This window comes from Mustela erminea, chromosome 21 (genome assembly GCF_009829155.1).
Source record: "Mustela erminea isolate mMusErm1 chromosome 21, mMusErm1.Pri, whole genome shotgun sequence".
In the NCBI taxonomy this organism is placed as follows: Eukaryota; Metazoa; Chordata; class Mammalia; order Carnivora; family Mustelidae; genus Mustela; species Mustela erminea.
Genome location: NC_045634.1, coordinates 3,245,422 through 3,273,331, shown reverse-complemented (window position 1 = coordinate 3,273,331; position 27,910 = coordinate 3,245,422). Strand labels below are relative to the sequence as shown.

The 27,910-nt window shown below is 48.0% G+C and overlaps 1 protein-coding gene across 1 annotated transcript in view; it reads right to left on the bottom strand.

Moving 5' to 3' along the window:
- Nucleotides 1–5,851: 5,851 nt before the first annotated feature.
- The window catches only part of SFRP1 (secreted frizzled related protein 1), a 44,787-nt gene continuing 22,728 nt past the window's right edge, over nt 5,852–27,910 (bottom strand). The window contains exon 3 of the mRNA XM_032329098.1: nt 5,852–9,458. Within this exon, the coding sequence (XP_032184989.1) occupies nt 9,136–9,458 (323 nt within the window). The 3' untranslated portion in view covers nt 5,852–9,135. The remainder of the gene's footprint in view (nt 9,459–27,910) is intronic.

Sequence of the window (27,910 nt, the reverse complement as noted above, 5' to 3'; positions counted from 1 at the left end):
ATCACTGGCCCTTTGCAAATCAACATTTAAATGAGTTAATGCACATGAATCAGAAACACAAGGATCACATTCCCTCTGAAATATTTGGGGTGCAAAATGCACTCTGAATTTAGCCTAATCCCAAATTAGGAGGCAGGCCAGCCTTTGTTAAATCCCCCTTGCCCTGATGTTTGGCCCAGCAACTGGGAACCCCAGCTGGTCAGGACGGGGCTAGAGCTCCCAGCCCTGAATTCCTGTGGCTGGCTCCTGACAGCCATCTGACAGCCTGCCTGGGGTTGGGGGCAGGAGTTGGGGGGGGGAGGTTCTGCATCCGGGCTCCATAATCCATACCAACAATACCAAAGGCATTGTGATGGGTCTTCCCCAGCAGGCAGAATGTGAAGCGAGCAATAATGAGAACAATGAAAGGGTCTGACATGGAAATTTCAGTAGGAAACAAGCAATTACATGAGAACAAACATTCCCAACGCCACTCACAATCATCAGAACACATAACAGTGATTATAAAATGATAGCAACAAATTTAGACCCGGAGCAGTTTGTGCTTTGGAATGAGGAGTCCTCCTGGGGTGGAGCTGTGACCTTCCCTGGCACATTTGGAGAGAAAAAGAGAGAGTGTGTGTGTGTGCGCGCGCGTGCATGCACACGCCTCTTAGAACACATGAATTTCATTTGACTTGATTTAAAGCTGGATCTTTTTCCCTGCAGTTGAAACCACTGCTCTTGAACAAACACATTTCCATCCACCAGGCAGGGAGGAAATTGTGAGTCAGAAAAGAGGACAAGATTTTCTCTGGACCTGCTGTATGTTCAGTCTGAGGACTGCTGGAAAATGTTCAGACCTGGAGAAAAGAATGGTCCCCTACTGGAGAGCTGCACCCTCCAGCCCAGAACTAGAGGGTAGGGGTCATATTTAAGGAGGATCTTGGATGGAAATATCTTGCTAGGATCTAAACCAACTAGGTCACACCAGCTGTCCTTTTTTTCATGGAGATTCATGTCACCATCAATCCAGTGTCTAAGGTTTCAAAAGTGAGTTATTTCTTTCCATTGAGTGGGAATAACTTCAAGGCTCTGGGTCGTGGAGCACGTCTACCCTCTCCCTGCTTGGTCTCCATCGTGGGATGCCTTTACCCCCCTCTCTAGCCTCCATATCATAAATAGCCGTTGGTCCTGGCACTGCAAAGAGGAGGCATCCAAACAGCCAGAGAGAATGACCAGAGTATGGAAGAGTTTACACGTGGTGGCGGATTGGCAACTGGGGGCCTAGCTAGGAAGGCTTCAGGCTGACATTAATTGCAGTGTATGGCTGGTGCTTATTTTTTCCTCCAGCCAGCTACAAGCTCCCTCCTCCCTCTCCTTCCCTGTGAGGCCCTTGGGGCCACCCCAGGCCTGGTCCAGGCCAGGCCCTGGTTTACCATGCTGGAGGGGGCGTACTGTAGCTAGAAGTCACTGAGTCACCTGCCAACACTAGCAGCCAAATTTAGATTCCCAGTGGCCTCAGCTGCCAGCCTTGGGAGGTGTGCTGACCCCAGAAGAATCCAGTTAATTCTGTGGAACCCACCCTGGCTGGTCCATGGGCCACGTTGTGAAATAAGGACTTAGGTTTTGGCATGTGTCACCTTTATTCCTTTAGATTATAGGCTCACTCTTCTAGGCTAAGAGGCAAAATTACTCAGATCTGCATAAACTCTCCAGAGAACTGGAGAGCCTGGAGAACTGGAAACTGAGGTCTTATCCCACCCCTATCCCCCAGCTCGTTCCCAGGACAAACAGCAGCAGCAGATACGTGGGGGTAGGGAGGTATCCAAACAAACAGCAGACAGGAGATTAGGTACAAAGCACTTGGACAGGGTCTCTTCCTTTTCATGAATCTCTTTTTTGAAAAGAAATCTAAGAGGCAGTTGTCGGTTTTGATTGCTTTATTTATCTTTCAGCCCTGACATCTAAGGAATCTCCTAGAAGGCCTGGCAGGGGAAATCCCACCTGGCTAGCCAATGAGCACGCTTCCTGTGCACATGGTTCTGCGGCCCAGGACCCAGGCACTCCGGGGAAGGAGTTGATCTCTCTCTCCAGCAGCACTGAAATTTTGCTGGGATCCAAATCACATGGGACCCACCAGCCAGTGTCCTTGTTTTCATCAAGATTCACAGCACCATCAACCCATCTTTCTGAGTGAGAGTTTCGCCTTGGAGCTCACACTGCCCATTGGGTAGCTTATCTGAAATCCCAAGGACAAGACCATGAGAATTCCAAAGCCTTCACCCCCACTCCGTAGTCCGCCAACTCTGGCACTCAGGTGATGGGAAGGTCATCCTAATTAAAACCACGTGGTGGGGTTTCAGCTGTGGAAAATTGCTGGATCCTTTCTCCTTCCTCCCACCTCCTCTTTCTCTCCTTAAACACACACATGCCACTTTCCCTCCCTTTATTTAAGCAAACAGTTCTCTCCATGATTAAATGCAGCTCCTTCTTATCTAAATAGTCCGCAGATGTATAAAGACACAGGAGCTCTCTGCTCCTATTTGGAGCTTGTTCTGGTACCCCTCTTCTCCAAACCTACAAAAAAGGCCCTTGCTGACAGAAATTCCTAACGCCTGTTCCTCAGTAAATCAGCCCAGCTCGGCAGGCTGTCCTCAATTTTTGAAAGAGGTGGGATTTCCCCTCTAAATACTTCAGTTTTCCCCTTTTCTTGGCCTCTCCCATAACCTGAGCTTGAAACGGCCCAGATGTGAACAAATGGAACATGAAAAGTCCCAATTCTGTTGTCAGATTCGGATAGGACTTCAGCAGTCGAGGTGAATTCCACCAGTAGGGCAACCTCAATGGCCCCTGGTGGGCTGGGCTTGGGAACTGAGGCAACTCGGTAGAGGGCAGAGGATGGTAGTGCTCATGGTTTGCTGAGGAAGAAAAAAAGGAAGGGATCCGTGAGTCTCCAGGATGAGTGGACTCTGCAGAAGAACCACCAACCATCAAGGCCCGGGACAAAAGTGAAATTGAATGAGTGGAGGGTTGAGAGGGTTGGCCCCCAGCTTTGGGTTTCTAACTGGGGCTCTCCCACAATATGATTTTCTTTCCAACCCATGCACGCACACGCACACACACACACTCTCTCTCTCTCTCTCTCTCTCTTACACACACACACACACACACACACACACACACACACATTTTCTTCTCCAACCAAAGTTAATACTGAGTCCCGAGGAGATGAGCTCTACATGGAGATCCCAGACATGGCATTATGAGAGCAGGGAGCAAAGACAGTTGAACCCCACAGCCCTTCTCACTTGCCCCTTCTAGTCTCATCCTCAAAGTGCACTCAACTGATCAGTAGTGAGCCTCTCCGCACAACCAGGAGCCCATCAGAAGTGCGCAGGACTCCACCGTCACCCCCTTTCCTCATCGGAATCTGCATTTTCAGTCTCCGCTGGCTGGTGGGCATATCAAAGTCTGAGAACTACTTGGGAAGCCAGCTGTCCCTAGCTAAGGGAGAGGGCTCATTCCTGCCCTTGCATCTCTGCACAACCTCTTGTATTAACTCATACCTAGTAAGAATAACTCAGAACTTTAGAAAGGGGGGCAGTAATGTGAAGTTTGTGGGTAGGGATAAGGGGGATACAAAAATAATAGCCTGCCTGTTATTCCCAGGCCACTTATGTCCTACAAAAATGTTTTGCAAAGTAAGATCCAACAGACTGTTGGCATCTGAGAAACCTAGAGCGCTAGTTCAAAGTTCAAATCCTAGGGCTCCATGGCAAACCCTTTGAATCTGAGTTTACAGGTGTCAAGTCAGAAACTGCTTCTTAGCAGGCTCTCCCTTGATGATCTATGCTAAAAAAAAAAAAAAAAGAAAAAGAAAAAAGAAGTTTTCAATGAAATTTTGAGGTTTATCTGTCACCGAAAATGTGTTACCTTAACTTTCCCTTACACATCCAAAGACGTTGGAAACTTCTGATTCTTTTCTCTCTGAAAGGCCTGGATTGATATCTGGGGTTTGGAATGGACTGGATTCCTGGGGAAACGAACCCAGCCTCACATTTCTTAAATAGTTCTGGGAACCCATAATAAAATTTAAGAATGATTCCATTTCCTTTGATTACTACTGGGTGATGGGTACAGTTTTCTCTTCCTTGGGAGCAAAAGGGAATTGTTGACACTTCTGGACCCAGTGTGGGGAGAAGGCCTTAGAAGTAAGACCCACCTGCTCTCTGCTTGGTGGGGAGCCTGCTTTCTCCTCTCTCTCTGTCTGCCTCTCTGCCTACTTGTGATCTCTGTCAAATAAAATCTTAAAAAAAAAAAAAAAATTGGGCGCCTGGGTGGCTCAGTGGGTTAAAGCCTCTGCCTTCGGCTCAGGTCATGATCCCAGGGTCCTGGGATCGAGCCCCGCATCAGGCTCTCTGCTCAGCAGGGAGCCTGCTTCCTCCTTCTCTCTCTCTGCCTGCCTCTTAGCCTACTTGTAATCTCTTCCTGTCAAATAAATAAAAATCTTTAAAAAAAAAAAATTAGTAAGACCCACCTAACATGGATAACGTTGTGACACTTCATCTCTTTCTGCCCGCGAGTTGGAGAGCACCTATATAATTCCCTGAAGAAGTGTGGAAGCTATAGGGCTTGAGGGCCAGGCTGCTGATCCCGGTGCTACCAGAGTCTCTAAGGCACAAGGCACAAGAAGTCGTAACCCCTGGGGACTCCAGACTCCAGGATGACTCCAAGAGCAGAAGCCAAGATGCCTTTGTACATATTTCATTATCTTTTTTGCTGATTTGTTAAAAAAATGTTCAAAACAGCAACGGGAAATTATAGATTGCTGTGATAGGGCTTCAATGGGTGACAAAGACATCCACATCCAACCTAAAAGACAGTTTTCTTTTCATTAACCGTGGGGGAATAAAAAGGAAAATAATGTCAATATTTGCCTTGATTGGCTAGCATATCACTAGTTCACCAGTCACGTGCATTAGCATGGGAAAATCTTTAGATACTAGGGCACAGCTTTTGTGGAATTTTCTCAAGTCCTCACACCACGCCTGAGAAATGGTGTCTCCGTGCTTCTGTGGGGTTTTCGGTGACCTGGGAGTATTTACTCACTTCTGGGGAAAACTGCCAATTGTCTTAGGTTTGGAGGTGCCTTGTTAATCAGAAAATGACATCAAATGAAGTTGTCACTGGACGTGTTTACAGAATTAAAATCACATTGAGGATCTCCTAGGGCAAGAAGTGTATCACCTAATATGAAATGGCTTGGGCTCAGCAAGTTCCTCCCATGGGGTCCAAAGAGAAGATCACCAGTCGCTCAGATGTTGCTCCCACACGTCTAGCCCCTAAGAGCCCTGGGTTCCTGTTCCACGACATCATTGACCTGGGAAGCTCAAGCTCCCTGTGAAACCCAGCCAGCCCCCTCTCATCTCCTCCATCTATAAATGAAACATCTGGACATGGTCTCCTCTAAGATCTCATACAGGTCTAAGACTCCAGGTCCCAGAGAGTTTTCAAATTAACACAGAATTGGCTAAAGAGGAGAAAGCATCTGAAACCCAAAACACGGAAAAGGCAGGGTTGAAAAATACATTCTTTGTAGAACAAGTATGTAACCTTTCTGGTCTGAAACACACACAGCCGGGAGAAATGCTTCTGGAAATTATCCACGGGAGCAGATGGTCAACGTGGGATGGAGATGAGGGGAGTCGGCAATGCCTCCCAGGTGCTCCTCCAGCCCACCCGCACCCAGTTAGCACTGCAAAGCAGTTAAACTAAGACCAGAAAACCTCACTGAAGAAACTCAAGCAGGGGATGTGGAGGGGGAGTGGTCTATCGTTGAGGGGTGAGGGGTAAGACACAACTCACATTATCATTGATTAATTGAGTGATTTTAGTCAAGTGTATATTGATACATGGCAGGAAAAGCATGAAAGTAAAATGAACACATACGGGAATTACTATTAACATAAGTGATAACATCAAAACATCTGGTAAAATGCAGTTAAAACAACAACACAAATGAAATGGAATGTAAAACATTTTCACAGTATTCAAAGCTTTTGTAAAAGATTTAGACTCTAAAAGAGGAGTGCTACAGGAGGGGACTAGAGGAAACAGGAATTTCACCCACGCCCTATGTATCTGCTGGTGACAGATCAGAATGGCCGGGAAGCTGGTCCCAGGGGGTCACCCAAGGTGTGCTTCAGGAACAGATGGCCCGAGCCCACATCTGCAGAGTTACAACAGAGCAACTAGTTACTTGGGAGGCTGATGAGAAACACACATTCTAGCTTTGGGCTCTGAGATGTCTGTAATTTACAGATCCAAATGAAAACTCAAGCTCTGACCCAGGATTCTGCCTTCCGGGGCCCTGCTGCCAATGCCCTGGCAGCAAGAGCCAAGGGTTACACAGGATCGTCTAAAAGTGAAGTGTTCTTGGGATTCTCATCTCATCAAAGAATCAGCAATCTTCAAAGAGTGAGCTGAGTGCTGTCAATGACTTCACAGGATTTTTCCCGGAATGATTTTTAACCTTTACACATATGACCTTTGAACTTGCAACAATTACCAGATCACATACCAACCTCCTCTTTTGGAAACCAATGACCAAGCCGATGGTCTGCACATTGGTTTTGTCATATCCTTGGTTGAAAAAACAAAGGTTGTGATAAAAATGCAGCTTTGGCCGCAGACCCTCCCTTTGTGCCCTCAAACTGCTGATGGATTAGAGGGATCGCGTGCCTCTCAAATCCGCACTGAAACTCACAAGCCCTGGGACTGTCTGGTGGGGGTAAAACCAAGAGCTGCAATTCACAGTGCCAGTTCACTGTGAGCTTGGGCTGCAAACATCACCTCCTACCTGAGAATTCCCACTCAGAGAGCTGTGCAGCACGGCCGCCCATTTTTCCTCAGTCTTTCTGCGGAAACCCCTTCCTACGGCCCTGCTTTGGACAGAGGTCTGTTGCATACACGCTCTCTGTCAAAATGAGCAGATACATATGAGCACTGAACTCCTGAGTTCATCAACCCAAGCAACCCAAATAAGGCCCAGATCCATGCATTCATGAAATCGTTCAGAATTTCAGTTAATAGGAAAGTAGAATATTTCTAATTAACTAATACATATATACACTTTTTTTAAAAAAATCATCCAAAATTTCAGACAAATCATTTAAGATCCCCAGCACTTTATGATTAAAGGTCAGAGAGAAGCAAAAAAAAAAAAAAAAAAAGAAGAAGAAGAAGAAGAAAGAAAAAGAAAACAACAACAGCAAACTGTTAAAATAATAGGATCACTATTTGTGAGCGGTTAATTATATCAGGATAACCCTCTGGTAGGTAATGAAGGTGGCGTGCTGATTTGCAGACTGGAGTTTTCAGAAGTTAACAGAATCTTCCACTGTTTCTGTGTCAGTCTGGGAGCCTCATGGGTGTCACTTTCCAGCATCACTGCAGCTTCCGGATTGGGTATAAACACGGGCCCAGAGGGACAACTACTAACTCACCAACTCTGGGTGTTACAGAGAATGAAGAATCGGGCTCGAGGGGCAAGTGAACATTAATTGCTTAGAATGATTTCTTAGTCACTGAACAAAAGGAGTAAAGCTGCTTATGTGAATGAGCTTCTATACATTGCCTATGAAACGCACGGGTTTTAAGAAGTATCTTAGGGCACTCGGGAAAACCTGCAGAGATGTGTTGCCTTTCAAACTCTCTCCTTGGATGGGGACACTTTGGGTTTAACTCTTCCTCTGCAGAAATTCAAAAAAAATATTTTTGTTTGTTTTTAAGTACAGAGGACAGGCAGGTGGGTTGTACTGAATTTCTTTGATCTACAGGCAATCAAGTTGGAAGGAATCCACTTGGTCGCAGGAAAGGAAAGCACAGGAAGCACTGTGCGTTTTGACTGGCTCTGGGTTGGGGCCAGGGCAATCCAGAACGCCTCAGAAAAGAGGGCCACATGGTTCCACTATCAGGCAAATCCACCCCCCACCCCAAACGCCCAGTGAGAGAGCTGTCCTTCTGGAAAGGAGCCTCAAATGCACCAAAAGACCCTCAGCCCAGTACCCCTTTCAAATGCCAATGTAGACTTCTTCTTTTTTAAATGCTGAAAAGTAAATAGGGTTTTTGTTGTTGCCCCCCCTCCCCCCCAAAAGTGAAATGAGCGGAGAGGTGACATGAGAACACGCAGCTCTTCACCGGTTACGGTTCACACTGACTAGCAATTTGTGGGGCTGTTCCTAATGTTTTTCTCTTTAACTATGTTTTTTGAAAACCACTAACCATTGCCTTCTCTGTCTGAAAATCATCGTCTCTCTCATGCCGCGGGTTTGGTCCCCACGGTGTTTCCTTCTCCCCACACAAAGGCAGGCACGTGTGGCCCTCCACACGTGCCGAGGTCAGGTCACACATGGAGGCCAATGCTAACCGCCACGTCCATGCCATCAGAGACGAGCGGATTCGTGCCAAAAGACAATCACACGGAAAGGCAGAGCAGCCGTGACCTCCCTGCGTTCTCACTGTACGTCCTGTCCCTTTGCTTTCTCCCCCTGCGCTGACTTTCGGGAATCATCTCAAGTTGTGGGTGTGGCTGTGTGTTTCTCTCGAAGGCAGACAGAAAGAAAAGTTACTCTGGAACTGAAAGCAACACATCTGACCAACAGTCAGAATGTTCTAGTTCCAAAGGCCTAGATCAGCTGGGAGATCCATAAGCAACTTGGAACAACACAAAGAAAGTTGCAGAGCTGAGTTTTTGCTGCTGTCTCTCACTTTTTGCCCAATCTCGTTTTTCTTTTTGTTTTTTGTTTGTTTACCGGCAGAATTTTCTTTTTTAGTGGCCGTTTCGGGTTGAAATGGTTTGCACCTGCTTTTACTCAGTGATGTGCCATTCCACGCTGTAGATCCTAAAAGACTTCCTAACCTAAATGATTTTCCTTACCTGGGCATGCGGTTTTCAATACTGGCTGTACTGGGTCTGGAGCGTGGCTATGGAAGGGGAGGCGTAGGGATGCTGCCAGAGCACAGCCGACTGGATTACAATGTCCTCTACCAACCAAAGGAGCACCGAGCGTGAACCTCCGGCCTCCAGGGCTGTCTGCTCAGCCCCACCCCTCCCCCAACCCACGGCTCCCTCCCCAACCCACCCAGAGAGAATCACTTAAAGACCGACTGAAAAGTGGGACATTCGTGGTTTTTCATTTTCTTCATGAAGTTTTTGAATTCCTTATTTTTCTTGTCCCACTTGTGGATGGCCGTCAGCAAGTACTGGCTCCTCACTTTCCGGCCCATGATGAGGAAATGGTGGCTGAGGTTGTCCAGCTGGTGGCACGGGCAGTCGGCCCCGTTCTTCAGGTACAGGACCAGCTTCTTCAGTTCCTTCTTCTTGATGGGTCCCAACTTGAGGGGCTTCTTCTTCTTGGGGACAATCTTTTTGTCACCGTTCTCTTTTTTCACTTCTTTGATTTTCATCCTCAGGGCTAGAGGTGGTGTAGGCAAAGAGGGGAAGAGGAGAGAAGGAGGGAGAAAAAGGATTTTAGAACACAAGTTTCCATCTAAAACAATGACCCGAACTTCGGACGCAAGAGGAGGCCAAAATGAAAGTCAACTGGTAAGTCAAAGAAAGAGGCAGTTTTACAGATGAACACCAAGGTCTCAGTTCATCTCGCTCTGATTCTGCCCCCTAGTTCCATGGTGTTTAATAGTAACTTGGGAGTTGCCCTGGGACTCTGTGACATTCCGGAACACACTTTCAGAACCAAATCATAGGGGTACCTGGGTAACTCAGTCCGTTAAGCATCTGCCTTCCGCCCAGGTCACCATCTCAGGGTCCCGGGATTGAGCCCCACATCGGGCTTCTCCCTGTTCTCTCTCTCTTTCAAATAAATAAATAAAATCTTTTTTTTTTTTTAAGTACCAAAATATATATATATATTTTAAATTCAGTGACGCAAAATATCATACAATGCTTTCAGAGAAGCAGCAACTCATACACTTGAATGTATCCATATACTCTAAAGCTGGGGACCTCAGGATTCCAAGACAAAAGTCACCCTGAGTTTTGTTTTGTTTTGTTTTGTTTTGTTTTGTTTAAGAGAAAGCCATTGGTTTAGATTTCTAACTTCCAAAGGACCTAAAATTCCTTGAAAGTTGTGTGCTATAAACCAAACCAACAAAATCTACGTGCGCACATGCAGCAACAGGGAGATTAATTTTATTTTATTTTTAATATTTTATTTATTTGGCAGAGATCACAAGTAGGCAGAGAGGCAGGCAGAGAAAGAGGAGGAAGCAGGCTACCTGCGGAGCAGAGAGCCCGACGTGGGGCTCGATCCCAGGACCCTGAGATCATGACCTGAGCTTAAGGCAGAGGCTTTAACCCACTGAGCCACCCAGGCACCCCGTGGGAGATTTAAACAGTGTGTCAAGCAGTTATGCTTGAGTGCATCAAGAATCAGTGTCCAAGGGGCGCCTGGTTGGCTCAGTGGTTTAAGCCTCTGCCTTCAGATCAGGTCATGATCTCAGGGTCCTGGGAGCCCCCTCATAGGGCTCTCTGCTTGGCAGGGAGTCTGCTTCTCCGCCTATCCCCCGACACCGCCTCTCTCCCAACTTGTGCTCTCTCTCTCTCTCTGTCCAAAAAAAAAAAAAAAAAAACAGTGTCCAACTTCTGCTCTGGAGAAATTCCAGTCCCCACCATGGCGCCTCTAGGGAGTTTTGACAGCAGGTATCACTAATGTTCCGTCAACCACAAAGTCACCACTAACGGGTGCCACAAATATTCTTTCCACTGGGTAGACCCACACAGAATCAAACTCTGCTTTGAGCTTTTGACAGATTCGAGCAATTCCTGGTGAAGTGTTGACAGAGAAACCCAAGCGAGGACTTCCCGGAGTCTGACGCAGGACATGGGCTCAGCTCTCTGCAGGGAGAGGAAGGGCCTGTCCACCAAGCTGGCCTTCCCTTTTCCTTGACTCTACAGACTGTGGGTTAACATTATTTTAACGTGAATGTATAGACAGGAAATGTAGTGATGGCTACAACGCAAGGCCTGTCGGTGAAGATAATTGAATTTGCGTGCAGGCATTCTAGAAGATGTATATGCACTAACAATTCTAGAAGATGTATATGCACTAACAATTCAGCATCGCTACAAAAATCAAGTCACCTCTCAAGCTGGCCAGACCAGAGAATTCCAAAGGAGAGGAAAACCGTTCTCCAGATGCTAGTTACCAGAGAATTTGTACATCCTCTGAATTCTTGTAAATTCAAGATTAGCAAGCCTCTTTTTTAATATCTCAAACTTCCCACCCACACTCCACAAGGAAAGGCTTGAATCTGAACAGAATAGCACTAGCTAACAATTAGGAGAGCATATGGCATGCCCGGAAGTGTGCTAAGTATTTTCCACGAATTTCCCCAATTAAACCTAACAACTCCATGAGGAAGGTATAATTATTTTTCCCATTTAATAGATGAGAAAAGCGTTGGCATTGGGGGGGGGGGGGTAAGTTTACTTGGCCAAAGTCACTAATCCTCAGCCTAAACCCATGTCTTAAATGTGCCCTTTGAATCACTATGCGGTCCATGATGACTCTACGGCTGCAAAGTTTTTTATAATGAACCTCACAGTTAGAGGACCGGTGACGAGAACCAAGCAAATAAGGGGGAGGAGCTCAGACTCACTTCCTGGTTTCACCCACATTTCAAAAGGACTTCATTTACGAAACGGTAGAAGAGATTCTCCTGCTCGAAAGAGACTGCTCTGGCAAAGAAAAAACTGTATTTGCGAAGGCTTTATTATTTAGTATTTAGTTGATGAGAAAACATACCCTTGGCTAACCCGAGGATAGGAAGGAGGGGGAACATCCTGGGAACAAACCTTTAATGAATGTGTCAAAGTCAGTAAATTAAACGCTCCCACTGCTTTCTTTTTCTTACAAAAAGAGTTCCAGATTCTGCAGTCTACTTAATCTCATATAATACCCTAGGCCTGGGATCCCTTAAGAAATGCCTCCCTCCGAAGGGCAGCAGAAAGTTCAGGAACTGGGCACGAAGCAGCAGAAGGCTCTCGCGGAGGATTAACCTTGACCTTTGAGGCTGGTCCAGGCTTCCCAGCACACATGGAAGTGAGTTGAGCACAGCCTCCCAGAGAGTTCTTTTTTCTAAGCTCTTCCCCCGCCCAAACCAGCCACTGCCCCGTACTTCTGATTACGCTTGATTCCCACCCCCGCTCGGGACAGAGAGTGCTGGGGACAGCAGCAGGAGTGTGGCAAACAGAAAGCAACAGAAACCACCCAACCAGGACCTCACCCCAGACGTGACCCCACAAGCCGACACCTGGTTTAGCTTCCCTTCTGGGCTTGCAAACGTTGAGCCTGGTGGTTCACTTGGCGAAAGACTTCAACTGTTCTGGTCTGTGGCTCATTGAATGAGAAAAGTTCTCCTTGGGGTTGAATATGGGACCAGCATGAGGAGACTCACTGCCCAAGCCTAGGCAAAGTCAAGTCTTCCCTCTCTTGCCTCCCCTCTGCAAAACAGAGAACGCAGGACTGGGAGAAACCACGTACCAGAGAAAGGCAGTGAGGACTGCTACAGGAAGGTAAACAGTTAAGAACAATTCTACTCCTTTCACAAGATCCTCTAAATAAAGTGACCACACAAGTGTTAGGTGAATCCCAAGCTACTTCCCAAAATCTAAGACTGGGACCCCCACGTTGCTATAGAAGCAATCAGTTACATCATCAGCTGAAATGAGTGCATGCCCCAATTGACAACATGGGCACCCTCTTTTATTTTTAATATTTATTTATTCATTTGAGAGACAGAGAGAGTATCGGGGGGGGGCAGAGGGAGCAAGAGTCCTAAGCAGACTCTACACTGAGCACAAGCCCAGCATGGGGCTCGATCTCAGGATCCTGAGATACGGAGCAGAGGCAAAACCAGGGGTTGGATGCTTAACTAACTGCGCCACCCAGACACCCCATGGAGGGCACCCTCTTTTTTGCAGAGTAAGCCATCGCTTTTCAAGGGCCAGACTCTACAGATGAGCACAGGATAGGTGACTCTGTGCGAGGCTCCAGATTTAATGCTCACGGCAATCACGTTAAGAAGGCACCGTCATTATTTATTACAATCAAGGAGAAGGACTCAGGTTAAGTAATGACAACCCAAAGCCACAGTATGTAAGAGATAAAATCAGAATTAAAACCCACACTTAACCCCAAAGACCACACTCTTTCATACTACACCATGACTGGGTTTAAAATGATATTGCTTCGGTGGAAACTATTTCACTCTTTTGATTGTGTTGCTTTTAATCACAACTCAAATCAAAAATTAATGTTCCTTTGCCATGACCGTGTAAAGGAATTTAGTTTACATAGGTGGGGGGGACAGCAAGGGGAGAGGGGAAATTAAATGATGGAAATGTGTTATGCATTAGGCTCTTTATTTCTTGCCATTTGGCTCAGTTTCTTTTTTGAGGTGGAGAGAGTAAGGAAGGAGGAGGCACATCTGGCCAGAAATTACTAACATCTTTCCATCTTTTAAGGGTTTATTTTAGGGATGCAGATTACCAACAATGTTTGGATAGGCGATTAGCCGTCCAAGGTTGATTTCTCTGTGCCTTGTGGATATGTGCACAGCCCCCCACCGTACCACATCCAGGGGCTTCTGGGACAGGGGTGGGTGCTGGCCCAAGAGCAGCCTGGAACTGATCACCACTTCCTCTTCCCCCACCCGGCCTCCACCATGCAGACAGGGCCTGGACCCCAGAGATTTGCCCATAGACTCTGTTCCTGGTTTGCAATGCAAATGGCGGTGTGGGCAGGCAGGAGAAGCCCCAGGAGGCCAGGCAGCAGCTGAGGGAACAGCTGAGGCATGGGACAGAGTCCTGGGTCCTGGGTTCTACCTGTGTGACCACAAAATCTGGTTTTGAGTTCCCGGAGTCTGTCTTGCATCTGTAAAGTGTGGAGTGCAGCCTGTCTGCTGATCTGGGAGGCACTACCGTCCAGGGGGCTCATGCCGAGTAACACTGGGGAGCCGGCAGATCTCATCTCTGGCACTACCCCCAACCCTGTGCTCAGTCTTCTTCTTCACGAGTACCCCAGGCCCTTGATCTCGGCTCCCTGTAACACCTAGACCCTGAACGGAAACAAAACAAACAAAACATTTCAGGTTGTTTTGTTTTGTTTTCTAGCTACAACTTAACACCTGAGCATAGATTATTACTCCCACCTCTCACCTTGCTGGTCACTACCAGCAAGAATTAAGAGACCTAGAAACTTTGAAACTCCAAGTTAAGGTTGCGATGAGGGGCTGTCTGGGTCTTTCTCGTCGATCTTAAAATAAATAAACCCTTATCTTCAGGTAGACCCTTAAAATTTCATTCTACTTTTAGTCACCTGAAACCACATTTTTTGCTCAGTTCCTTGGTAGCCTCCCATGGGGCTTGGCCATAGTTCTGAGGCTAAAATGAGAACAGGAAACTCATTACACCCAATTCAGACCCTTCAAAACCATCTCTTCCTCCTGACCCTCTTCTACCAATGGTGCCACCATGCGTCCAATTACCTAGACAGGGCGCTTGGATGTATGGCAACCCTTGGCCAAGAGCCAGCCATTTGCGCAATCAATAATGTGGAATTGCTCAGCCGGAGGGCAAGGAGGATCAGATGTAAAAGGTGGGAAAGCTAAGTCAGTGACTGGATTTGTGACTCGGCTGATCACAGTGTGAAGAATCAAGTACAGAGAAAAGAGAGAATGAGGGCCATCAGGCAGCACCATCACTGGGAAGAGAGAGAGGGTTGTTGAGAAACTCCTCGGAGGCACAGATGGAAAACCAGGCACCCAAGCATCTCAGAAAGCACACGTGGAGGGCCTTTCAAATAGAGAAGTGCTCTTCCGTCCCAAACGCTGCAGAGGTGAAGCCTGAGTGTGAGACAAGATCGTTCTACTTATGACCTGGGGGTCACTGATGGTCTGTGGGAAGGCTGAGGGTGAATTCCAGGGAGCTTAAAACCACGGGGAAGTGAAAAGAAAAGGTAGGCCGCACTGGCAACCATCAAGCTTCTGGAATGTCTATGAAGAGTTACCACTGGCTACTTCTAGCCAAACACATTAGATCAGGCGCACACAATCCTTTGCACTCCATTCTGTAGTCAGTTTAAAATCGTAGTAAAAAAACAAAGTTATAAACACATGCAAGAAAACAAGAACATAACAGCCTGCAGGATAATAGAAAGCAAATGGATGGTAAACGCTGGCTTGACAGGGAGAAGAAACGATGAAACCTAGCAGCTTATGGATAGGGACGCCTGAAAGAAACAAGCCAGCCCACACTGCAGCCCAGACCCAGAAATGGTCATGAATTGGGGCCACTGGGTACTTCTGAACTCCATTACAGAGGTTGTCCTGGATATGAGAATTGGCTAAACATCTATAGAAAGACACTCAGATCCACTAGCCTTGGGCCATAAATCTGGTAAGAGTCCCTTACCAATTCCAGCACCAGCAAAGGTTTATTCTTTAAAGAATGTTCGATGGGCACCTGGGTGGCTCAGTTGGTTAAGCGACTGCCTTCAGCTCAGGTCATGATCCTGGAGTCCTGGGATCGAGTCCCGCATCGGGCTCCCTGCTAGGCAGGGAGTTCGCTTCTCCCTCTGGCCCTCTCCCCTCTCATGCTCTCTCACACTCTCTCTCTTAAGTAAATAAACAAAATCTTTAAATAAATAAATAAATAATAAAAAGAAGGTTCGAACCAGACAGACTCTGGGCTTAGGCCCACCAGATGCAAAGGAATGCAAGGTGGTGATGGCTGGACTCCTTCCATAGGATTAAGTGACGGTCTGCACACTAAATAGTGAGTCCCTCAGGCCTGAGAACACTGCCTTTATATCCCCCAGAGAGGTGTGAGGGGTTCCTAGCTAAAGACACTAGTATCCCTAAAGAAAAGACCTACAGCTCCCCCACCAGCAAAGCTCTAAAACGAGGCCCTCACAAGTTACACAAACAGAGCTTCCAATTTAGTCCTTCACTCTTCGACCTGAATGGACAGCCAAGGGTCAGCAAGCACTTAAACAAAGCCCCAAAGTGTGAATCACAGAGACTAAAATATACAAAACAGGCAGGCAAAAAGAGAATTCAGAGATAACAGAGACCACGTGGGGAACCCAAGAGAAATTTCTACGAAGCTAGTATTAGAGAAGACGTTACCGTATTCATAAAACAAGAACAGAAAGCTAGTAGAAGAAATGTTCAGAAAACAAAAAAGAATATTTGGATATTTAAAATGTAAGAATGCCAGATGAATGCTTTTATAACATTAGGCTGAAAACAGTTTCCTGGGAAGCTGAACCAAATGACAAAGAGATGGGAAAAAGAGCCACACGGTGTCAGCCAGGAGCCTCCCCATCTGAACAAGAGAGAACCAAGAAAGTGGACAGGAGAAATACCAAAGAAATCATACAAGAAAATTTCCAGAAATAAGCATGAGTTCTCCTATTTAACAGTACCCCAACTCAACCACTCATGATATTTAGAAACATAAACATAAAGAGAATTTTCAAGTCCTCTAGAGAAGAAGGATTACGTATCTAGTACAGAGGACCTGGCAAACAGAACAGCATTGGATTTATCTATAGCAACACCAGAAGCTAGAGGATAATGGATCAACACCTTCAAAATTCCCAAATTCTAGGGGCTCCTGGTGGCTCAGTGGGTTAAAACCTCTGTCTTCAGCTCAGGTCATGATCCCAGGATCCTGGGATCGAGCCCCACATCAGGCGCTCTGCTCAGCAGGGAGCCTGCTTTCCCTCCTCTCTCTCTCTGCCTGCCTCAGTGCCTACTTGTGATCTCTGTCTGTCAAATAAATAAATAATTTTATATTTTTTAAAAAATAAATTTTAAAACATTTTTAAAAATTAATTTTAAAAATTTAAAAAAAAAAAAGTTCCAAATTCTACACTGAGCCAAGCTATCAATCAGTGTCTGGGTATGGAACAAGGACATTTTTAGCAGTTCAAGTATTAGAAAATTTCTAAGTTGTCTTCCATATATTTTTTCATAGGAAACTACCTCAGGAGGGATGTCTGGGTGGCTCAGTCCATTAAGCATCTGCCTTCAGCTCAGGTTAGGATCTCAGGGTCCTGGGATCGAGTGCAGAGTCAGGCTCCCTGCTCAGTAGGAACTCTGCTTCTCCCTCTCCCTCTGCCTCTCCCCCGGCCCATGCTTTCTCTCTCTCCCTTGCTCTCCCTCAAATAAATAAATAAATAAAATTTAAAAAAAAATTAATGTGATTTATTGACTCCATTTTGCTAAATATCAAAAGAAATAGCTAATTAGTTAGAAAATATTACCTGTGGGTTGTGAGAATTAGTGGTGGGAAGGCATCACAGAGAGGACTGCAGTTTTTCGTTAGAAACATTTTAATACCATGACTTTTTAAACTGCATTTGTTTTGACTCAAAAAACTCAAGTTTTAAGAAATTTTATAGCCTCGTAAAGAACTTAAATGTATATAAACTACAAGTAAGTGACAAAATGCAAGATCTTAAAAGAAACACAAAAATTACATTCCCAGGTCATCTGCTCTTCATTCGAGTGATGCTTGGTGTTAGGGCTTCTTAAGGGTGTTAGGGCTTCTTAAGGGATCTCTTAAGGGACTTCTTAAGTAAGAATTCTGCTCCCTGGCTCTCCACCCAGAGCTCTCTGCTCTGTTCCAGAGCTCCCCCAAGCACAGAGCAAGAAAGAAAGGGGACGGATGGGGCCCTGGCAGATTCAGGGGACAACTGGACAATGAAAAGTCATCCTGGAGCACACAATTAGACCACCCTCGACTCCTAGTGACTTGCCTTTTGTCCTCAGTTACTTTCTTCTGCAGAGAGGGCTGAAGATCCTGAACAGAGGACTAGAAGAACAAGAGGATAAGACTGGAAAACTCTTTACAAAGTGACCTGTTCTCAGCCCGCTGGAGCAGGAAGGCCCACAGATGGGCATCCCATGCATCAGCTCTGCGGACTTGGCCAACACCCCTCCTCCAGACGAAAAAGCCCATTCAAGATAGCAAGACCTAGCTAAGAGCTCGTGACAGAGAAGATCTGGCTTCTACTTCCTGGCCCCATTTTCACAAATCCCTTGGGTGGGCGACTCTGAGGCAGCAAACACCACAGCCAAACCCAACAGCGCAAAAGAGATTTGGTCACAGCACTGGGTCAGGATTTGACGGAGAGAAACCCCAGCGTCCTCCCGCCCTGCGGTGGAGGGTCTGGGCGCACCAGGGCAAGCTGGCTTTGAGGCATCGGGGCCCAGATGGGTCCTACTGACAGAGGTCCTGCCATGGGAACTTAACAGACCTCTCTGTTCCCAGCAGGAGCCGGTGTTTGGCATCATTCATTCCTCAAGCAAAGAAAGGAGCTTGCGGTTGGTCACAGCAACTCAGACTGGACCCCCAGACCACAAACCACACACTGAATACTTACGTATATTTACAGACGACGGGACATACTTACAAAAAAACAAAGAACAAAAATCAACGGAAAGCAGCTTTCTTCTTCTCTTATTTGAAAAAAAAAAAAAAAAAGAAAGAAAGAAAGAAAACCAGCAGATGTAGAAAATGCTCCTTAGTTGACTTATTTGGTGCAAACTTTCTCATTGAGATTCTCCTGTTTTTTGAACCCCAGACGTCTTGGGAAGGTTGGGGGTGGAGGGGTCAGGCAGGAGAGAGGAGGCTACCCCGCCCCCTCAACACCCTCACATAAACTCACACACACAGCCCAGCAGCAGCCGTGTCAGCCATCCGGAATCCCGCTGCCTAATTGCTTGATTTCATGGATCGCGTTAAATCCCCACTGACTTAAGCTAATGGCGCAAAATGAAAACCCCACTTTGAGAGCAATGAGCTGCCTGGTGTGGTTTTATTTGGGAAGACGTGCGCACTGGCAGCCCTAGCAGCAGGGCCAAGGGCCTCAGAGTGGGACAAAGAGGAGCTTTAGCCCTTCTCCTTCCCAGTAAGCCCCAGCTCCCAGCTCCACCCCCAAGCAAGAGGTGGAAGAGAATAGGAGAATTGCTTAAATGCAGTCAATCATTAGGATTGATTGAATCTTGGCTCTAAGCCCCGACAAACCTGCCAAGGCAAACAGTGTTTCCTGCTGAGGGGTCATTGGGTTTCCTCCATTCCTCTCCTTTCTACCCCCTGGTGGTCACCCACATGGCAAGGCGGGGTGTGGAATGGTCTCTTGGAGGGAAAAAAGTGGGGCGTGGATCTGAAAAGCCATGCGATCTCCCTGTCACCTTGGTTATTCACAGTGTTGTACTCAGAGGACTCTTTCCAGGATGGCATTTAAACATCCTGAGGACCCAACAAGCTCTACAGCCTCCAAACTCACTGAAGTTCTGACTGAAGTCAGCACATTCAACATGGATGTGTCCAAGACCCAGCTGACCTCAAGTGAGCTGGTGTGGCGCCATTCTCAGAATCACCAAGGTCTCTGGGGCCCCTCTCCTCAGAGGTGGCTCTCGCAACGTCAGGCAAACAAAGGCTTTGGTAGCAAAAGGCAGCACCTTTCAGTGGCGAGGCCTCCAGCGTCCAGTACGGACTCCCAACACTAACATTTTGTATAAACTTGGGTAGATCACTTTACTTCTCTGGGTCTCCATGAAGACTGGGCCAGTTAATCTCAATTTCCATTTCGGTACTGGCAAAAATCTTTCTAAATCATCTTACTTCCTTTCTCTGTCTTGAAATCCAATATAGAAACACTAATCACCAAGGGAAAGTTTCGCCATCTCAGACAACAACTGATTCCCTCACCCGCTGGCATTGCCCAGGGACCTTGCTTCAATTGATCACAGCCAGGGCCGGCCGTGAACACACGGGCACGAGAGCCCAGTCCTGGCAGTGTAGTTGCCTAAACTCAAAGACAACCCCAGAACACAGCACAGAGAACGTAGTCGATGTGAGTGTAATAGTGTTATAGAGGGACAGAAGGTCGCTACACTTGTTGTGAACATAGCATGACACAGAGAAAGGTTGCAACACTGTTTAAGCCTGAGATGAACGTAACACTGTGCGTCCACTATCCTCAAAGGAATCTTTTACAAAAGCCCCCAAAAGTCCGACGCACTCCAAGCACGGTGACCAGCACGTCTGCATGATGTCCCATCTGACAGATGGGAGAGGAGGCCTAGGGCGAACCCTTCTCCCTTGGCTGGCCCTGGGCCCTGGCTGGGGTATCCCTGAAGAAGCTGTGAGCCCAGTGCCTCTGGGAACTGGTGGCAGACACACCTTAGCTCATCTCTTCTTGGCAGATCCCTCAAAAGGCAGAAGGGGCACTGCAGGCAAAATTTCTGCTTTTTTTTAAAACCACCTTTCTGGACCAGCGACAGCCCATCTTCTCCCAGTCTGGCCCAGCCTTGGCCTTCGTGGCCCTCCTGGTCTGAGCCATGATCGAGCACAGCATGCTCGATCCCATGAGTGTGCCCTCTCTGCCCCCCTGCCCACTGCGAGCTCCTGCCAGTCATGGACCGTATTCATCCCTGTTCATCAACTAGTATCATGCCGAACACATCCCAGAGTTCGACCTAACGTCTATCAGAGACCCAAATGAATAGAGACTTAAACAGTAAACTCACTGCCTTGAGGGCCACACCCTTACTAGTGAGACTGGAATCTGTTGCCCAAACCTCTCTGCCTTAGCACTGATGACCACCACCACAGCCAGCAACCACTGAACACCCGCCCGAGCCAGGCACTGGTCTCGGCCTTTCACACGTACCTACTCCGTGAATCTTCTAACAACCCCATGAGGGAAATATTCACATCATAACCCGTTTGCTGAGCAGGAGGCAGGACAGTTCAAATACTGAACCAACGGGTCAAAGGCAGAGCTGGAGTCTGATCCCAGGGAGTCCAGCTCACAAAATGGGAATCCTATCAGAGGAGAAGCTAACTCTGCCGGAAGGTGCCGAGGCAAGGTCGTCATTGTCTAATGTCTCCAGCGCAGAAGATGCTCGGAAAAGGTCCATACGAACATGCAGAACTCGCGTGAGGCCTGAGCAGGCACCTGCTGCCCTCTGGGTCTCCCTGTTTCTTCTCATGATGATGCAAAGAATGTTCTCCAGCAAGTCTACCCCAAACACTGTACCTAAGAAGTACTAAGAGAGAGGTGCCACTGAAACTGTGGAATGGTGCCAGTAATTAAGATGATACTAATTTGAGGGACGCCTGGGTGGCATCAGTCAGTTAAGTGGCTGCCTTCAGCACAGGTCATGATCTCAGGGTCCTGGGATCGAATCCCGCATTGGGCTCCTTGCTCAGCGGGGAGCCTGCTTCTCCCTCTGCCTGTGCTGCCTGCTGTTCCCCCTGCTTGTGCTCGCTCTCTCTCTGATAAATAAATAAATAAAATTTTTTAAAATGATATTAATTGGATATGGTGAAACTCTTAAGTCAAAATCTCCACTCTTAAAAGATGAGAAAAACTGCCAAGTAATTTTTTGGATGGAAAATGCCTACGATAGGAGGTTAACAGCAAAGAAATCACTCTGCAAGATTGTGCCTATCAGTGACAGAAATACACCAAAATGTTAGCAGCCGCTGTCTCCGGGTGCTGAGGGGATGGGCGACATCTACCCTGTTCATGTGCTTTTCACCATTTCCCAATTTTCATGCAATACATACGTATATTACGGCGGGGGGGAGGCGGAGTTCTCCAAAAAAGAAGTCATTTCAGGAAAAGATTTGGTCAAATGACATGTTTAAAACTTGCTGTTCACAACTCTTCGGCTCATCGACAGTGTTCGGAGGTTACTCTCTGCTCCGTGTAAGAGGTTCTGCCACCTCAGGAGGGGAAGCAGGTTTTCACAGAAATCCCAGGAGACACCGAATAAAGTATCTACTGATTCTGTGTGCCTTGACCAGGATTTCCCACCCCCCAAAAAATTTTTTTTAAGATTTTATGTATTCATTTGTCAGAGAGACAGAGAGAGCACAAGCAGGGGGAGCAGCAGGCAGAGGGAGAAGGAGACCCCTGCTGAGCAGGAAGCCCAACACGGGGCGTGATCCCTGAAGCCCAGGATCATGACCTAAGCCAAAGGCAGACGCTTAATGGACTGAGCCACCCAGGCACCTCCCCACAAAAACTGTTTAATGCTACCCCATAGTTCCCAGGGGCCATCACCACAGAGACACCCTGGTCATGGGATGGGGGACCAACTATAATTGAGCTTCCAAAGTAGGACACTTTTGACAGAAAGAAGGTAACAGATTATTATGCCATGACAATAGGAATAAACTGAAACTCCCCCAGGGAAACTAGAATATTCGGTCATCCGAACAAGGAACTGGCCCTTGGGTAAGGAGGGTGTGACTGGTGTAGAGCCAGTGAACGGGAGGCAGCAGAGCCCTGCCTTCTCCCTCTCTGGGCTCCCAAAACTGCCCAGCAGATGCACAGATCAGAGAACAGGGTACACTTCGTCTAACCCAGAAGGTTCCAACACTTCCAAAGCAATGAAACAGACATCCCCGACTGGGGCCGACCAGGGTCCAATAGCACAGAACCACCATTGAGCTGGTAGGAACCCTAGGACACAGCCCTGAAGTTCCGAGCCGTTCCCTCAGTTTAGTGAGGAAACCGACAACCAGTCAATGGTTTGAGGCACAAAGCTATGTGGGGTATAAGAAGCAGAAGAGAAGGCGCCTGTCCTCGGCTGTCGTCCTGCCACGGTGGCAAGCGGCTTCTCCGGTGTGACGTGAGGGAATGTTCTCACTCAGGACTCACTGCTCCCCTTTCCCATCCCAAGGGCATTCTAGGTATAAAATGACTCAGAAGAGAGAAGCACCTCTCTGGCTCACTTCTCCAAAGCACCAAGCTAAGAAAGCTCCCAAAAAAGAGGCCTACATCCAGATGCTTCATTCTAGGATTTGCTCTGAGGCAGAGACAGTAGGCTCATCTCAGGACCTGACGTCACCCCTCCCCTGATGTTAGGAGCTTCTTAGTCATTCACATTTCTTTCTGACCCCACATATCTACCCAACTTCCTGTGCTTAAATGTTCTGTTTCTTCCCCCAAGCCCCCACCACCACTCTAGGCTTTGTACAACAGCAGAGAGGCTCAGAAGACCCAGCTGCCCTAGTGATCTGGCCAATTGTGGCCCTTTGCAGACACCGAGGTCCAGCCTGAGCCTGGGCCCACAATGCACACCTTCCCCACCCATCAGTTCTGGTACAGGGGAAATGAAGGTAGGGGAGCACATATACCCCCCCCAACTACGCTCCTCTCTGTCTCTTTGGCAATACCACTTACTAGAAAGAGACAAGACCAAAAACAAACTTGCCCATGGCTGCAAGACTGTGGTCCCCTGGACCCCAGAGAAGGGACAAATAGCCCCAGCCCAAAGGAGACCGACATGATGTCTGGTGAAAAGGCAAAGACTTGAGGTACTGAGGAGACAGAACACAACATGAAACGGGTGTCTCGACCCACCTTCTGAGGCCATGTGCCCAACTCCCAAACATTTTCCTATCATTCGGGGGGCAAATGCTGTCTCGGTATTTACCAAGTCTCAATCAGGTTTTCTTTCCATCTGCCCCAATACTCTCCACAGAGATGCATCCCTGACCACTGAGGACAGTCAAAGCCCCAGGGGTCAGGGGCAGTGCCTCTGGCTCAGAGCCCCAGGGCACAGTGCTGTCAGTGCCCAGCTGCTCCGACAGGTGTGCCCATTACAGCAGGTCAGCAGAGCTGACCCAACGCACTCCCTTTGCCTCGTTCCTTTCCTGGGCTCCTGAGCACTACCCAGGCAGGCAGGGGGAGGTCTCTCCTGCAGCTCCTCCCCACCCCCTCTGAGATTGTGCCAAGGGCATGCATCACACCCCCCCCCCCACACACACACACACCACATGGGCCTCACCAGCAAGCTTTGTCCTGGAACAAAGCTGGAAAAGTCCGGGAGGCTGGGCTCATCTTTCCTGGATTTGCTGGAGAAACGGGGTCACAGCAGAGGATGGTGGATGTGACAGCACAGGAGGAAAACGGAAGGCAAATGTCACCTTGCTTACAAGCACAGCTCGAGCCCTTGCACAGTCACTTCGGAACACAAAACTGTCTAAGCTGCTGGCTCCCATCCAAATATTTCAGAGAAGTCGGTAAGTGGGAATGCGTCTTGTCAGCTATCGGGTGCTGTAGAAACACCAGGACCCGTTTCTAGCTTTTGTGGATGTATGTGCACAGAGAGACACAATATAAATAATTGCCACAGGGCCAATCTGTCGAAAGTGGGGGGTCTGCTGTGAAACTCTCCTTAACGCGGCAAGCATGCCCGAGCTGATTCCGGTCAGCAGACCGCCGGGCTGTGAGCCGCGGTCAGAGAAACCAAACCAGCGACTCAGTCTCAAGATCTAGGATCCCCGTGCAGAGCTGAGGACCGTTTGCCTGTGCTCCAGTCTACCCCGATGACGATTCCTCCACGAAAAGGCAGCTATTGTGCTTAACATTCAACAAATACAGTTTTTCAAGGGTCTCTATTTTCCTGAAGAGTTTCAACTGAGCTGCTGGAGCAGTGAGTTAGAGAGCTCAGTGCTGGGGGGCATGGTTTCCCGAGCACTTCCTGGGGAGCTGACTGCCCTCCATGTCTGGATGTGATTCTCCCAGGTTGGGCTGCATGGCAAACGCCGTCTCACGTCAGGGGCTCTGTACAGCGTACCTCGTGGCTCTGTTTTCTGCGGCTCCATTTGCAGACATGCCCGTAATGCTAGCAAATAGGTCTTACAACACCCCCTGTCTCCAGCAGCTTCACATCAGAGCCACTGGCTCTATTCCAAGCCACTCCCTGCCTCCCAGTGGCTACTAGGAGCCAGGCCCTGCCATGTGGGATGCAGTGCCCTTGGGTTCCCATCTCAGGCCTGGAATGTCCTCTGCCGAGCCAGGCACTCCAAACTGGCGATGCTTTCCTCAGTGGAAAACCCCTCCCAAGATTCACATGTCAGTAGCCACTGCATGAAGCTGCCTTTGCTTCGTGTAGTGCCTCTGATGACCACCTACCAAGTCGGCCTAAGGGATCCCTCATACTGACAGTTAAGGCCTTATAGTTCATCTTCCTAGGAACCTAATGAACTGGTCACTATGGTCACTATGGTCATCCACTTTTTCTTTTTGGAGAGGGAGGCGGAGAAAAGGGAGAGAGAGAGTCTTAAGCAGGCTCCAAGCACAGCGATCGCATGACCCTGAGATTGGGACCTGTGCTGGGATCAAGAGTTGGACCTGGGGTACCTGGGTGGCTCAGTCATTAGTTAAGCATCTGCCTTCAGCTCAGGTCATAATCCTGGGGTCCTGGGATCAAGCTCCATATCGGGCTCCCTGCTCCACAAGAAGCCTACTTCTCCCTCTCCTACTACCCCTGCTTGTGTTCCCTCTCTTACTGTCTCTCTCTTTCTCTCTCTCTCAAATAAATAAACAAATGAAATCTTTAAAAAAAAAAAAAGAGTTGGACGAGTAACCCAATGAACTACCCAGGCGCCCCCTATCATCCATCTTTTAAGACAAGCAGGTTTAGGCATCTAATTTCCCCAAAGACACCAGTTAGTGACCTAGAGCTAGGATTCAGTCTCAGGAGGGTTGACTCTAGAGCCCTGTAGTGAGCTGAATAGAGTTCCCCCCAAACTCCTTTCCACCTGGAACCTCAGACTGTGGTTTTGAAAGCTAGTCTTTTGCAGATGTGATCAGTTACACCTGGCTGTAACCAGCTACATGTGCGGAGCAAAAACGAGCTCATGTATGAGAAAGCAAACTGTTCCTGTTCCTTTTAAATCTCTACTGTTTTGAACATTTTTATTTTATGCCATGTGACTATATGGCCATTTCAAAGCTTAATTACATCTTCAAAAATAAATTATATGTATAACATATATATGTACAGAGTAATGACTTATTTATACTTCATTCATTCACTTGTTTTATTCCCGTGAATTTCTCAATTTTCAAGTAACCCTCTGTCTTCGGGAGAAGAAGAGAGATGCAAACACAGTCTCCTGCTGTGTTCACGCCGAAAGAACTCCAGCTGCGGAACTGTGATTCTCTTCCCTGTGGTCTTTCAAGAAGCCTCTGTGACCGTACATGATCGCGTGCTCTTCCTCCCACTCCGCAGGACTGAAGATCCCGACTATTTCACAGACAGAGCCCTGCTGAATTCAAATTCTTGCTTTTTATGATGTGACTTTAGACAGCACGGGTCCCCTGCCCTGGTCCTCCCTCTTTTTCTGTCATTTAGATTTCAATATCTTTATTTCTTGAGTGTCAGGACGGAGCCACAACTTTGTTGCAACAAAAGCACTTCTCCTTGACCTGTTGGAAGTAGAGCAACACCTGGGGACTGTCACATTTATCTCCCCCTCTATGTCCTCTACAGAGTTTGTGGGTTCTCCACTTGAAATGGAAATGGAATGATCGCTAAGGCCTTCTCCTGGGAATATGTCACGTCTTTCCTATCAGGCAGAACTGGTGGCTGGATAGGAAGCCATCCTTGGAAAGATGACATGTAGGCACCAGATTGCTTTTTTCAGCCATTCTCAAGATTTACTAAAAGACAGTCCAGGGGAGGGAACCAGAAGGTCAGACCAAAACTAGCAGCTGAGCTTATAAAACCTCCCAGATCAATACTACTTCTTTGAGATGGAGAAAACAACGCGTTCTTTGAGATGGAGAAAACAACGCGTTCCTCCAATTTTCTTATAACTGTTGATTAATTCAACCAATGCAGAGAGTTGATTAGCCCCTGTTCCTTTGCTCCGTCCAGCCTATCACCGTACACGGGTGTCCGAGCAGGGCCAGAGCACAACTGGGAGCTGTGCTCACCTTCACTCCCATCCCTCCGCGACACCAACCCCACCAACATCACCTTTTTGCAACTGACTTGTTACGTGAGTACCTGGGACTTCCTGGAGAAACTAAAATGCTAAGTTTCTTAGTGACGGGGACCCATACAGAAGCAGCACATCCACAGGCAGTGCCAGGAACCACCATCACTGAAGGAGGAAGGAATAAAACCACTGGAGATGTCTAGGAGGAATGAGTGCGGCTCCTTGGCCCTGACTCAGAAGCTGGGTCTGAGGGGAAGAGGGAATTGTGGCTCCAGATACAGCACAGGGGCTCTCGGGTGGATCGCCACACAGTGGGGAAAATGTGCTGCCCCACAAGAGGCTGTGACACATTAGGGCCCAACCACCCTTGCTGGAGGGCCTTTCCCCTGAGAATCCCCCCAGGCCCAGACGAGAGGGGCACACGCTGGCTCCCCAAGAGCTGGGAGCCTCAGCCTGATGCAGAGCTGCCGCTGAGCTGAAGCCTGGATGGCTGTGCCCAGGAAGCTCCAGCTTGGCCAACAGCAGTGGGGATGGGGCCTCTGCCTGAAGCCTAGCAGGCTGCCACAGTTTGGGTGAAACTGTCATCATCTGCATCCAGAGCTGCTAGGCCAGGGGACATTTGGTGAAGTCCCCAGTAGTCCATTCGGGAGGAAAGTAGAGCATGAGGGTTTCTTAGGAGAATCTCAGCCCTTCTTCTCTGAGGTCAGACACCCTGTCCCCAGGTCCAGTAACTTTGTAATGGAGTGCATGTCCAATGTGCCCCAGGACTTTGTCACGGCCACGCCAGTCCCCTCCAGGCCCCTGCTCTTCCAGCCCTGCAGTCTGTGTTGACTGGTTTTCTATAATGGAGTTCAGGTAAAGCTTCCTTGGAGGGGAAGCTCTGCTTCGTGGCTGGTGTGCGTGCTGGAAGAACACTAACTTGGGACATAGGAGCACAGATTCTTAGCGTGGGAGGGGACAGAAGAGGCCCCCCAGCCACAGTCCCGCTGCAGAGGCTGGGAGGACGGAGGACGGCAGTCTCGGCTGTCAGCAGCCGGTCAGGTACCAGAACCGGAGCCGGGGACTCCCCGGGGCCAATGCGTC